This window comes from Corvus kubaryi, unplaced genomic scaffold (genome assembly GCF_017639235.1).
Source record: "Corvus kubaryi isolate FWS band 111438036 unplaced genomic scaffold, C.kubaryi_AGA036_p1.0 37256, whole genome shotgun sequence".
NCBI classification, from domain to species: domain Eukaryota; kingdom Metazoa; phylum Chordata; class Aves; order Passeriformes; family Corvidae; genus Corvus; species Corvus kubaryi.
The window spans coordinates 5,830,065-5,844,756 of NW_024581076.1; the positions used below are offsets into that span (position 1 = coordinate 5,830,065).

Below are 14,692 nucleotides of genomic sequence, written 5' to 3' on the forward strand. Positions count from 1 at the left end.
CATCTGAGCTTTTCTTCTTACCCCAGAAAAACACAGGTGGTATGGAAATAGTGATGCACTTGTTTACTGCATGCTGTAAGGCAAGATTCCAGCAGTTTTAAATATTTATGCTGTGCCTGTATCCTGTGGGTTATTCCAAAGGATATGAAAATTATTAACCTACTGGTATGTGGAAATGGAAACCTGAAATTGTAATGTCTGATGTTTGAGTGGCATTGTAGGACTCTGTTGATAAGGAGACAGAAAAATAAATGAGGGTAAAAAGACTTTTTTTTCTTTTAGTTCTTGGAGGCATTTAAGTACAACACAAGACTTTGCAAGAGTCCAGTCATTCTTTGAGATAGCAAACTCCATTGTCCAAAATGTGAGGTTTTGTCACTATGTTACGAAAAGAAAGAAGGTGCTCTAAAAACTGAAGTCAGGAATGAAAACTTTCTCATACCTTCCATACTGCTGTAATCTCACCAGTGACTATCTAATTTGTGTTGGTTTGGTTTAGAGTGTCAGTGTACTTGTGGAATACAGTATAGCTGCAGACTTGGTTAGGAAGTAACACTTCAGTGCGAAGCCTGCCGCTGCTGCACGAAGCACAGCACTTCAGAAATGCTTGTTACTAAAACCATTCACAGTCAAGGTTGACTTTTGTCAGGCTTGGTCACCCCCTCCCATCTTTGAGAGGGACTATGTTATTTCTGTATGTGACAGCTGAGGTAGTACAGTCTCACCACAGCTAACTTCAGACCCCAGTGGTGTAGGATGTTAACAGTGTGGGTGAAAAGTGGGTCAGATACTGTTACGTAATTGTTAACCAAAGTGGTGTTTTGTCATCTGTGTGACACAAAGCATGTCTGTTCTTGTCAAGTGTGAAATTATGTTCCATTCATTGCACTGTCACAATTTAGGAAATAACACACAATTAATTTAACTTTCTTTGATGAAGAGAATGATTGTTTATGTATGCGAATACATTATTTCAGAGCTTGCACCTAATGTCTGTAAATGGGTCCAAGTGATGGTTCTTGCAGGAATTTATGCTCTTGAATAGGATGATTTTGAGTCCAGTGAACTTACTTGATATGTTTTTTCTTTACACAGATTTTCCAGCAGTGAATTGGGTCATTCAGTTTGATTGTCCAGAAGATGCAAACACGTACATCCACAGAGTGGGAAGAACAGCCAGGTTTGATTTCACTCTTCCTTAGTATTTTAATGGTTAAAACTAGATCACTGTAGGGACAGATCATTGGTTAAAGACTCGCTTGAAAAAAATTAAGATATAAATTAGAAAGAAAAAGGCTGTTATCACTAAAAGACCCTTTTGATTAGTTAAGAGTAATGATTTAACTTAATAATTTCTTAGTGAGCTTCAGAGACTTGTTACAGCAGACAAGAACATCCCTGATTGTTCCATCTGATCAGGGAAGATTAATAGTGAGGAAATAGAAAATCCTTTTAACTTGCAGGATTACCTCAAAGGCTGAATTGAGCATGTTTGTGGGTGGAAAAGCTTGTTTTTCCACTGACATTTATAGATAAATAAGGTTTTAGACTGTGGATCCAATTCTTTGTGTCATTGAAGACTCTTCAAAAGAATGGAAATATTTCTTCCTTATTTTCATTTGAGAGGAAGGAATCAAATGTTAATTACAGGCTGAATTTTTAATTTTCTAAGTCTTCTGCGGAATTACATTCTTAAGCTTTGCTTTAGTTAAAAAATATTTGTGGCTAAGCCTCTGTGATGGAAGGGTGTTACCCAGATAGACTGTTGAAAACCAGGTCCTTCATCTCTGAAGTAGATTTTTAAGTGGAACAGAAGCTGTTACTGCATGTAATTCAGTAGATCAAAAACCTCGTGCAGTTATCTGAAGGATGAAATGCAAGACCTGACATTGTATCTTGTCTCTAATTTAACTTGTTTGTAGTAGAGCTTGCAATATAGTCAGTTATCAAACCTAATGACCGAGCAGTTGCTTAGAACAGGATTTCAACACCATAGAAATTTGAGATCTGTGTTTCTGGATCAGAAGGCTGTAAATTTTGGTGACTGTACAACGAGAGTGCATTTCCAGCACTCTTTTCAAAACGTAGAAGTTTTAGCCATGTTTTCATTGTAGTTGGTAACATTTCTGCCCCGTTCTGTCTATGTGCTCTCCGTTTTCTGATCTTCTGCAGTAGAGGAATGATAAATTTTTAAATGACTTTGAAAAAGACCTGTCAATGAACAAAGTCAGTGAATGTTATATATAATTAGATAAAACACATAGCTATTTTGCTAATTTAAAATTTAGATGTAATCTTATGCATACCAATTGAAAGAAAAGTATACGGACTTGGTTAGAATTCTGTAATATTTTCTTTTTTCGTCTGTCTTTTTTTTTTAGTCCTGTGTGGCTTCCACAGAAGGCTTGTAATTTTGTCTTTATGGCATACTGTCATCATGGAAGGAAAACAGTGTATTTGGCATTGTTTAATTGGCAGTGTTTAGGATACTGGTTGAGCTCTTTCTGAACTGTGTCACTGAGTTAAAGCACCTCCCTGGAGTTGTAATCCTCAGGCCTTTCCCCAATTCTCATTAGGAGCTGAGAAGAGCAATTGTAAGTAGGTTTTGCATGGGGAAACAGCCCTAGAGAGCTACAAAGACAACCAACTCCCCTTTGTCATAATGCTTTTATTCAAATATGACTCTGAGAGGACTTTAGCCTGACAACCTTAAGGGTCTGTCTTCAGTGGCCTCTTAAATACAGCCTTCTGTGATTGCTCAAGGGACAGATTTGGACAGAAAATTGAGTGTCTGTCTCAGGGGCTGTGGGCTGTGCTGGATGCCTTACTGGGATGTAGTTTACATTTCCTTCTGTGTGAATTTTTCAGTAGGGAGGCCTTATGGAAATTAGGAGTACATCTGAGCAAGTTGTGTGAGCTGGAGGGTGTTGACTGACAGTGAAAGCAAATTCCTTCTGTAGGAAAAGCTTCATGGGTATTTTCTGTTTCCTAATCTGATGCAAAGATCAGCAGGTTCTGCCTATACTGGGCATTAATTTTGAAGAAACATACGCTCTCTCCATCCTTAAGGTAAAGCAGTCCTGGAAGGAAATTTTTTTAGGAAACTTAATAGCATGAAATAAATCTTTGAAAATAAAACAAGGGAGATGTCTAATAATTTAAAGTAAATATTGTGCAATAAGTAAATATACTAATGCAGTTTTTCATGTGGGTAATTGAGAATGTACTTCTCATTGAAATCTGAGTGTTGAATAGGAAGCTTCACTTGTTTTCAATAGCTACAGTTTGTATGAGAAGCTTGTGTTTCTTCTGGAAACTTGATAAAAATGAACTGAACTGCAATTTAGTAGTCCTCATTAATGAGGTTAAGAGATAATTACAAATTTTCATGGGTTTTGAGAATATAATTGCATAGAATGAAAGCTAAATTACATATCTCAGCTAATTAAGAGGCTGTGTTAAACTGTAATTAAAACTGGGATGCCAAGTACTGTTTACTTTTGAAGTCAAATTATTTTGTGATACAAAAGTAAATATGAAAGGAGAGAAATTATGTTGGGGATGGGGCTGGAAAACCTTTGACAGTCATGGATGTGTTCCCGCATCTGTCTTACAATTTTGTGAAGCTTGATCTAAGGTGAGCGGTAACAGTTTATTTTTAAGTGGGTAAGGCCACTGTGTTCCCTAAGAAACATTTCCCTAGCATTTTACCCTGTTGAAGAACATAAATTGCAGCTCTTGCATTTTTGATTTATGGTAAAGTAAGATCAAGAAAATCTGGGTGTTGTCCAGTAATGCTTTTACTTCATAGTAGAATTGACATGTATTGAGTGGGGTTTTTTTTAATAAACTTGAAAGGTATGCTACAACTGGAGTGATTGGTAGCTGTTTCCAGTTGCATTCAAAGTCTTAACTAGTTCAGTGACAGAATTTCTAAAATACTGACAAATGCCATGGGCAGTCTAGTAAATACTTTCGGTGTTATTTTTTCCACACAATTTCTTAGAGAAGTTAGTGGTTTAAAACACTAGATTACAGTGTTTTCTGTGGGCTTTAGTTTCTAAAACCTAAATAAAAACTGCTTGTAGCAATTGCCTGCAAAAATAATTTCTTCCAGCTTTTAATTTCTATTTATGCCTTCTGTTCTGTAACTTATGAAGCCTACAGTTGAAAATATTCTTTGATGAATTTTGTGAAACAAGTTACAGTGCCACTAGGGGACAGCAGAAGATAATAATAATTTTTGAAGCCCCTTGATGCTCACTTTTTTCCCCAACTGTTTTTCCAAACATAATGTCTAAGTTATATGGCATGAAAAAAGCATATAGGCATGTTTTTCATGCAGTCATGATTGTGTTGGTGAGACAAGACACCAAAAAGTCTATTTTATCTTTTTATTAATTCGTAAATACCTTCAGTTTTGGATGTACCTATATCCTTGCAAGTCTCAGTAATGAATTTCTTTCTTTCCTGGCATTACATTCATCCCTCCACTTAATGTTTTAATTTTTTTTTGCTTCAGAAGAGACTATTAAAAGCTGCTGCTTGAGTTTAGTGATTGTTCTGTCATGAGTCTTTTTTTAAAGACACCAACACTGGAATGTTAAACAGAATAAATGTTTTTGCTCTGCAGTTTTTATCTGTGGTATGTCCAGAGCTATATATAAGATTTAGATCTGACTGGCTCAGACTTCTGATGGCATTTAATCCAGCCTAGCTGGTTAGATTTCTTAGGTGCTTACACTGACTTAGGAAAGTAATTGTGGTTTTATTGTTGTCATTAAACATAGTGTGCACACAGGCATGCGAGTTCTGTCTAGCTCTGTGTATGCTTTTCTTTCTTTCAGTAAATTATATTTCTGAAAACAAATGGAAAAATCCATCTTCCCAAAGTGGAATACTCTGTTACCTGCCATCTTTGTAGTGGCTGGTATGATTAGACCCAAAGAGGTATGACTAAAGACTTTTAAGAAGAATGTGTTTTTTGATGCTTTGTGAATGTTGGAGAACACACACGCCTGTCAAATTATAGACTGGTGAAAGGGGCAGGTCATAGAATGATCTTATTCTGTCTGTAATACTCTGTAGTATAAGCTCTGAATCTCATTAATGCTCATTGGGTCTCTCCTTAAATAATTGCACATTATATGTGTGAAAGTGAGACTAATAAGCCTTAAGAGTAATGTGGCAATAAAGCATTTAAGAATGTGAGTTAACAGTACCTTTTTCAATGGTGGAAACTTGATTTTTATTCTTTTTTTAATGGGAAAAATATTTCAGGGATATATGTCTTGGGTCCTGAGTAATCAGGACAGCCAAGATGACAACTCCTTGTTTGGATTATTTTTCTATTTTTATTTTAAGACCCACTGTAGCACTGTTAATGTTGTTTAAAAATAAATGCCATATTAAGACTGTCTCATATTATATTGCAGACAAGTCATCATCCTAACCCAAGTTAAGTAAAAATAGCTGCCAGTGGAGGTCACAAGACATTGTTGACACCACATTTAACTTGGAATTCATATTATTAAATTTTCTAAAATTGAAACTGTATTCTAGCTACACTCTTGACAGTGGCCCCTGATGCTGCAGTTGTACTGACTGGCACTGTGTTATCTGCTAGAATTCTTTTCCTAATGGAATGGTAGGAATGTTCCTGTACACTGAACGATGAAGTGGCCAAGGTTATTGCCTGCTGACGTGAAGCTATGCCATAAGCTGGAATAACAAAATAAGTAAGCACATGTATTTTAACTCAGCAGAGTAGACACAGCTGCTGTGGGAAATGAATTGCTTCCAGTGTAGGCTGGAGGAGCCAACAACCTCCCAAGGCCTTTTGAAATCAATTTATTGTAAGACTAACTTGATAAGGTTGGTGAGCCTGTTCTTGTCCGTTATTTCTTGTGACCAAGACTGGCAAACAGGGACACTGACCCAGTATGACTGAAGGAAGGAGAATGTGGTTCTGCGGCAAGAGTAAAACCCAGTTGTTTCTCTGAACTTGCCAATAGGTATAAAAGGGCTTCTTTCCAGACAGAAAAAGGAAAAAGATATTAATGGTCACTGGAAAAGAAAAAATAAACAGAATCAATGTCTGACTTCATAGAAAAATTTACTGATAATTTTTGGGGGATACTGAATTACAATCTGTGCAATGGAGTAATAGAAATGAACAAAGCATTAGAAGTGGCCTAAAGCAACACCAACAGATGAAGCCAGTTCACGTTTTGTTGTTTAAATGCTCAGTGGGATGTCAGACTGTTCACAATCCATGGGAAGAAGCTCTTCTTCCTGAATCGAGGACTCAGCAGTGAACACTGACTGTCTGCTGCATTTGGTCAGCTGTGAATAGTCAAGACACTTTCTGGTCTCTTGTAATTTTTGTTGGGCTGCTTTGGTAAGACTTGCTGTAAATGGTACAGCACAGTTTCAGACTGCAGTGCACACAGATCTCTTGTTAAAGATTTGTTGTTTTAAACAGAAATACGTATTGCAAAAAAGAGGCCATTGATCATGTAGACGGGATAGAAATTTCAATATGCATTTATTTTCTATGCTCGTTTGTCATTTAAAGAACCAGAATAACAAATCACCATATTATGAAAGAAACCCGGCAGTGTAGAAGTTATGATAAATGGTAGATAAAACTCTTCTTGTTACTGGGCCTGGAAAAATAATGTTTTCTTGGTTTGAAGCTTAGATTTCACCAGTCCTCATTATTTCAGAAGGCCCAGAAGGTAGTATGATTGGAAATAAAGTTTTGCCTGAATTGAGCCTGATATTGGAGACCTAAAAAAACTGTTACTTTGCTTAAGAAACATGTTTAGAAATAGTGGCTTATGTAGTCACATTTAATGGTTGAGTTTTAAAATTAAACATGAATTACTGTATTTCTGTAGAACCCCTTAGGGGTAGATATGGATGTTAGTTTCTCTCTGTTAAAGGGTATTGTGTGGGTGAACAGATTTATTTGTTACGTGTATCAGGTTGAAACTGATCTGCTCAGAATAAAACTATCCATTCTGATATGTTTTGGATATATTTTTATAGATGTCTTACATTGTTCCATTACACAAAAATGTGCAACATGACAAATGCCTGCATCAATTAAATGTCTTTTCCTTCCCTACTGTAGTTGTTAATAAAAAAATTGAAAACAGTTAAATAATTAAATATAAATTACATGCTAGAAATAGTAGAACTTGACTCACTCTAACATTTTTCCTAATGCATCTTATGTTATGCATGATCGTTAGGTTATTTGCTAATAATTCACTGCTGTTTCTTGCAGTCTTTGCAGGGGCAAATCTTTGCTCTAGAAAGAGGAGTCTGTGCTGCTTTTTGTATTTTTGCTCATCAGTTTTTCCACATGATGAAATCATCTTGTTCTTGATTCTTTATGGAAACTAAAATTATGTGCAAAGATTTAAAGAACATTATTTTTGTGAAATCAAGTGGTCCAGATTATTTCTGTTCTGAGAAGGGTGTGAATGGTGTGTAGTGAATAAATGATTGCCTTACATGGTGAATAACTTAGCTTCACAGTGGAAGTAACTATTCAGTAGTTTCATATTTATAGTTTTGCAACTGTGTATGCTAAACAAAGGGTCTGTTAGAAGAAGAGTGAAAATACATAATTAGGGTGTATCATCATGCACGTGCAAAATCAGGCATGTTTATTGGGATTGGTTTTGATGCTATTTCAAATGCTTAACTCATTGCCCTTAATGTTTTGAGGAGAGCAGTCTCTTGCTTTCTTCTGGTAAATCTCTAGCAGATTTGGTGTGAGTGAGAAAGAGACAGTTGAGCAGTTGATCTGGCTTCCCTGGTGCCCAATTTCCTTTCTCTGAAACGATTTACTGTGGAGAGTTTCTGGAACACTAAAGTATCTGAAGGTGGCTTGTTGGCTTGGAATGCAATACTTCTGGGAATGGGCTTTGATTTAAGCTCACCAGTTTTGCAGATGAGATGACAGCATATGTTGATGCTATCCGTGCTGGCCCAGTTAGGCTAAAATTAGATCTTTAATCAAGTCAACCTGGTCAAGTCCCATTCAAGTTACAAATTAAAAAAATCCACAAAATACTTTTCTTTTGAGTATGGTGGTAAATGTGTGATGTCCAGAGTATAAAAAAAAATTATACTTAGGGTTCGTGCATGTTCATGTGTGGTAAATATCTTCAAAAACATTATCACCTCCTGTATATTGCATTTTCTGTAAAGGGAAATATTCCAGTTCAGGAAACTGTTATGCAAGTATCTTTATACCCACAACCCTCCTCCCTCAAATTTTATGATTATCTCATCATCTCAGTTTTCTCCTTTACCAGCTTTTAAAATAGATTATTTTTTATTGCCAAACAAAGTGGAAATACTGCCTTTAACTCTGGAAATTTGGCATCAACTTATGTCTTCTGAAATACAAATGTTAGGGAAACATGTTATAATACATCTGTTTGAGACAACTTGTGTAACATTTCCTGTAAAGTCTGCATATCCATTCACCTTATCCTTACAGTTCCCTTTCCATAACTTTTTTCCTACTGGATATTTGCTTTTGCAGCAGAACACTGGTGCCTGATGACCATCGTGAGATGGTTCCCATTCCTATTTTATTCTGTTATGACCAACAACTGACAATAAAGTGTGGTGCATTTGACTGAACTGTATGTTACAATGGTCATGGCAAGGATGTAGAAGAACTCTGAATGTAGTTAGAACAAGCTCAACTCTAGCTGCATGGCCAGGTGGAATTCATTAACAACCACAGTATGCTTTCATTTACTGCCTTTGTAATAATGGTAATGTTGTTTGCTTTAATAGTATTGCCTAGTATATGCAGCTGTTAACTGGATCTGATCATGGATGGGTTAAGATAGGTTAAGATTAGGCAACAACTGAGTTTCTGTTTGGCCTGCATGAAAACCACTTTTTTCTCATCCTGTCTTCACTGGACTGTTGCCGTTCTATTTCTTCATGCTTGATACCAGCTGTCGGCTCAGGGTGATTTTTAGCAGAAGTTTAAGATAGATTCTGTCATGGTGCATAAACTGTCCTCTTAATTTTAGCATGGTTTTTATTTTTTTGATCAAGTGAAGCTATTTGGCAACACTTTGTGTTTCTTTGCTAAGGAAATGGGGTTCTTAACATTTTTAAACCATTTTTCTCTACTTGTAATTAGCCAGTACCACATTGTCCTAGGTAATTTATCTCACTTCCTCTTTGTCTGCCTTTGGCACTTGCCCTCGATTGTAGACATCTTTCTTTTCTCATCTGCAGTCACTGTAAATGTAACCCTCTGTTTTATAGCTCTAATGATGATTTTCACAGCTTCCTGCTTGTAAGTCATGATTGAGTTGCAGAGAAGTTGCTTGCCTTTTTCAAAAGTATTAAAGTCAGTAGACACTAGAAAATAAGGCAGATATGAACTAGAAGTGATTTTTTTTCTCCCAAAGACTTTCTGCAAGTAAGATGCAATTTTCCGTGGACGTGGAATAAATTGTATCTTGTACCCTTAGAGACTGTTAAAATCACAGTGCAAAGATGAGTCCCTTCGCTGGTTTCTTGATCACCTTGAGGGGATGACAAGAGATCATCAATTACTACACAGTCCAAGAAAGTTTGATTACTTTGAGGTTTTTAATTTGCTTTTCTTCAGCAGAATCAAAGTGCATACTTAGTGAATAATAAATCATCAGAGTGAATTAGCATTTTGGGACAGATGACAGGTTTTGGTGATGATGGACAAGTTGAAGGCTGCAGCCAGCAAGAATGGGGAGAACTTTTCCTAATACGGTCTCATCTGCAGAAGTAGTCCTTCTGCTGAAGAATTACAGTAACCAAGGTTGTTTCTTCACTGCTTTATCATCTCTAAAGGTTTAAAGGTTTTACCTGTGTGCTGAAAAGAATTACAGAGATGTTCCTTTGTTTGCTTTAGTGGAGAATTTTATTCCTGTAGGATACTAAGAGATGTTCTTTTCTCCTATGTTTTAGGCATTGTAATGGAAACAACTTTTGATCAGATGTAACTGTTCTTGTTACTGTTTATGTCAGTTTTTAGTAGCTAGTGCTTTCCTAAGTTGGCCGGGATGGAAGCTTTTAGTATGAAATATGCAGAAGGAACATCTTGGAAAACTGCAATTTTCCACTGAAGCCTCTCTTCTTGAGATTATCTTTAACACTATATTTTTCTGATTAACACATTATGAGGTTTTTGGTTTTTTTTTGAGAAATAAGATAATACTCTGCCCAAATAAAACTCCTTTCTTATAGGCTGCATTTTGCTTTCTTTATCTAAACGTCCGCTGAACAGATGCACACCTTGCCAGATGGTATTTAAGATAGTTTGTTTTTTTCTGTGATGTTTTCTTTTTCATGTTTAGCTCTAAGGAACAGTGTTATTATTAAACTGTTTGTTTTAATTAATTAAGTCATGATTACAGTACAAAATGGGCAAAGACTGTTCCTCCTTAACTTCAAATGTTTTTAAACCATTGGCATTTAAAAGAGAATGTTTCCAAAACATGTAAGGAAAAGGATTGCACTGCATCAGTAGTTATCAGATGTCTTTCAGTCCCTTTGAATTTCTGAAGGAATAGCTCTGAGAAATATTTGTGTTGCTTTTTTTCCCTCTTAATAGGTGGCAAAAGATGAGAAAGTATAGGTGCTTGAAAACTTCTCTCTTCTTTGTCTATTTTTTCATGTGATTATTTCTTTACTTAGCTGTAGTACTACTACAATAAGTACTGCAAAAAGGCTTCACAAGACTTAATGTAAACATTGAAATAGTCGTTGTCCATAGATAGCAGATATAATGCTTGGTGTTTTTTGTGAATTACCTATGGAATGTGCCTTTAGGATTTGTACTTTCTGAAAAGATAACTGACTCAGCATGTAATGAGTTTAGCCCTAATAACATGAGCTCAACTTGTAAGGATCAGAATGAAGGTTTATCTGATCCTGCATCCTCTTTCAGAGTGACTTTGTGGATACTGCTGGGAAGATATACAAGCAAAACAAATGTAGAATGATTTTTCCTGTACTGTATCATTGGAGATTTTGGTTTTGTGGCTTGTAGAGAGGATATCTGCACTCTCTGTCCTTTGATGAGTATTTCTTCCGTGATTTCTATTACTTTGGCCTTTTGCAGTGTTTTGCACACTGAGTAAAAGAGATACGAAAAAGAAACAATTTAATAGTGCCAAGTCAGGTAGTCTGTGATAAGAAATACCGCAAGCAACAAAACTATACAAATTACTTCGTGCCTTTGGCTAACTTTAAGGAATCTGAAAAAATCATCATTTGTATGGGTTTATATAGTACAATCAAGACTTTTCTTGACAAATGATGAAGATTGTTAAGAGATTTAACAGAGATTCTTTCCAGATATCAGATCATTCACGTAGCTCTTGTTGGAATCCTTTCCCTTTCATATCATCTGCTTTGGAGAGAAGAGCAGAACTGTGTTATTCTGTACTCTAAATTGGTGAGACTGATACTGGCAGCAACATTATCTGTGTCTTCCTGTCTGGTAGATAAGAGAGTATTTTCATCCTTCTTTCCAACAGTGCTCTGAGAGCTCAGGTTTTTTTGATGAATAATTGGTTGTCTTGGTAGTATGATCATCAATTTTTACAATAAAATGTGAAGTCCTCTAAGGTTCAGTGGCTTTCCAGGATTTCACTGCTTGTTCAGGTAGTGGCAGTGTCCAACAGGCACCCACCTTGCAGATGTATCATTTGGAATTTGGTTGGGTTGAAATACATAGAACTTTCTTAAAAGGTGCACTTGGTCTCTGTAAGCAAGTTATTCTCAACCTTAATTGTTGTATAAAGGGTACAAACATTCATGGGATGTTTGGTCAGCAGTGACAACATGCTTGGTAAAGATAATAAATTGCCTTAAGCCAAACATATGTATTGCTTTAGACGTCTTTTTTAAGAAAGACTGTGCAAGCTGATATTTCTATATTAAGAACATTTTAGATCTACTACTGAAATGGATTAAAATCAAGTCATTATAGTTTTTGTACAGTACCAAAGTACTCTTATCAATCCATGTACAATCAGTAAATTCAAATGATGTTGGCATGTAACAGATATTCTGCTTTTGTATCAATTCTATTTCTGTGTAATATTTCAAAATCTAGAATGTAAAGGTTAAAATTTCATGATGAAAACATTTACTAGACATTTGTAAATTGTCTTTAGAAGTCGGTCTCCAAACCTATCAGATACAGCACTGGGGAAAAAAAAATCCCAGGCATCCAAGAGCATTTTGTTGTGATTTTTCAAATTCATCAAATGAAAGCAGAAAGCTGTAATAAAAGCTGTCAGACTATTTTAACTGCAGATTTTGTTGCTACTTCCCTTGCTTACTGTGCTGTGACAGATAGTGTTTATAGTTTTCAAACAATTCTGCAGTACTGTTTTTGCCAAGTGATAACTGTTTATCCTTGGAGAAGTGTGGGCTCCCTGTATTCCACTTGAAATGATTTTTATCAGTTAATACTATGATTCTTGTTTGGTGTGCCTGAGAACATCCTTCTGTGCTCCCTGGCCTCCCTAAGAAAGGGAGTTCAAAGCTGCTCTGCAGAGCAACTTACCAGTCTGGTTTTGCTTTGTCCTACACATTGCTCTCATCAGTTGGTTATGAGTTGGATTCTGTCCAATTCTGGCATACTCCTGAAATTCAGTTGACTTTTTTTTTTTCTTGGTAATGTAGGACTGTGCAATATTTTGTTATCAATCTGTACTCTTAAGAACTATTTGCAAATATAAAGAAGGAAACAGTGTAAGAGCTACAGTAGATACAGACTTAGTGCATGCAAGCTCATCATTACCCATTTCTTCAAAACAACTTAAACCCATTGCATTGTTTGTTTACTAATGCTGTTGGGTACTTTTTTCTATATGAATGTCCTGAAGTCAGTAGATGTGCTAAAAGCAGGAGCTGATATTTTATTGCACAAAAAGAAAATGATCAAGAAGATGCTTTAAGCATAAATTAACTGATTTTTTAATGTCTTTGCTAACTGTGTATCTTGAGCAATTACCAGCTCATCTACATTTGATACAGCTGTTAAGTGCACTGAAGAGTGAATGCTAGATACGTTCTTATGGGATCAGTCTGATTGTACCTTTTCTTTTGCAGCTGAAAACTGCTTCTGTAAATGAAAGAGCTCCTGTTTTTATGCTTTTCTTTCAGTGATGTCTCTGTGACCTGTTAGCCTTTACTGAACATGTAAGAAGGAGTTGTTATTTGAGACCAAGGCACTGACCCTTTCATAACCTTCCCTGTCTTTGACTTGCAGGTTATGCAAAGAGAATCACGTTTTTACCAAGTGTTAAACCTTGCCTTTTGGTGAAGGGTGAATGCAAGTAGCTGGATTTTCTAGTATTGTAATCAAAGTACACTTTGTTCAAGTATCATTTGTTTGCCACTAATACTTCAAATTGAGGGAAGAAGAGAGTCACTGATCTGAATCCATGTCTTAGCCCTAGATGTTTAGAACTCTAGGTGTAGTTTTAAGATCAGGTCAAGTGGGGCTATTGGCAAGTCACTTAACTGGTTTGCCTCTTCTTTTCCCTTTGGTAAGTGAGAATTTTTGTCTGTTCTTTGGGCTGCTTATAAGGAATCAAATATAAATTCTCATTGGCTATTGAAAACATCAGCAAAAAATGTAATTTTTTCATGTTTGCTTGAGGTTTCTTTTTTTCCCTTCTGATCAGGTACAAAGAAGGTGGTGAAGCTTTGTTAGTATTGCTTCCTTCAGAAGAAAAAGGCATGGTGGAACAGCTGGCACAGAGGAAAGTACCTATCAGTGAAATCAAGTAAGTGGCTAATGTCTTGTCTGTTATTCAGCCTTTTTTCAGCAAGAGTAATGTATGCTGAGTCTATGACAATCTTGATAAAGTGCTTTAATTGCCTGGAGCTGGACAAATCAGAGAAATGAATTAGTTTTGGTAGTGTTGTAGAAGGAAAAGACCTTGAGAGGTTACCTATTTTATTGCTGTTCCCAAAGGCAGGATGAGCTGCACAAATCATTCTTATCAGATGCCAATTAATATATTCACAGTTTCCCAAAGAGACCTCATCCATACTTAACAGTTACTACCATTAGCATTTTTTTCTTCAAGTGTCTGATAAGACTTGTAAGTAATTTAAATGAAATATTTCTTTTGTCTTGTGCCAAGAATATATGGAAAAATGATGTATTCTCTTACTCTTTGCAGCTACTTTCTATGTAATTGAACATGATAACGCTTTCTTTCTCTTTTGCAGATTAAACAATTACAATTTTTTTAATCTGTCCCTGTATGTTTTTATTGCTGTTATCATTTTTGTTTCTCTTACTTGTTTTTTCTTTAGTTCTAGACTATTTCTCCAATTTGTCATGACCTTTCTGAATCAGTTAGTTGAAGGACAGGATGTAAAAAATGGTCAGTTTTCATACTAAAGAGAGTGTTCCAAGGGAAACCTGTAAAGAGCTATGCTACCTGTACAAATAGAACTGACTTTGAAGGAGTTGCAGAAGCATATAACAATACCAGCTAAAAATAAAAAAGCATGTTTCCATTTTCTGTTAAATGCAGAGTAATGGATATGTAGGAAACACAAAAACCCAATTGTAAAAATATTAGAAAAAAAGATTACCACTAAAAGAATTGCTGGTAGTTTCTTATTTAGC

At 35.9% G+C, this 14,692-nt stretch overlaps 1 protein-coding gene across 1 annotated transcript in view; it reads left to right on the forward strand.

The window, feature by feature from the left end:
• Positions 1-14,692, forward strand: part of DDX10 (DEAD-box helicase 10) — a 161,587-nt gene that overhangs the window by 12,575 nt on the left and 134,320 nt on the right. Inside the window, exons 9-10 of the mRNA XM_042023859.1 lie at positions 1,096-1,180; positions 13,734-13,835. Of these exons, the coding sequence (XP_041879793.1) occupies positions 1,096-1,180; positions 13,734-13,835 (187 nt within the window). The remainder of the gene's footprint in view (positions 1-1,095; positions 1,181-13,733; positions 13,836-14,692) is intronic.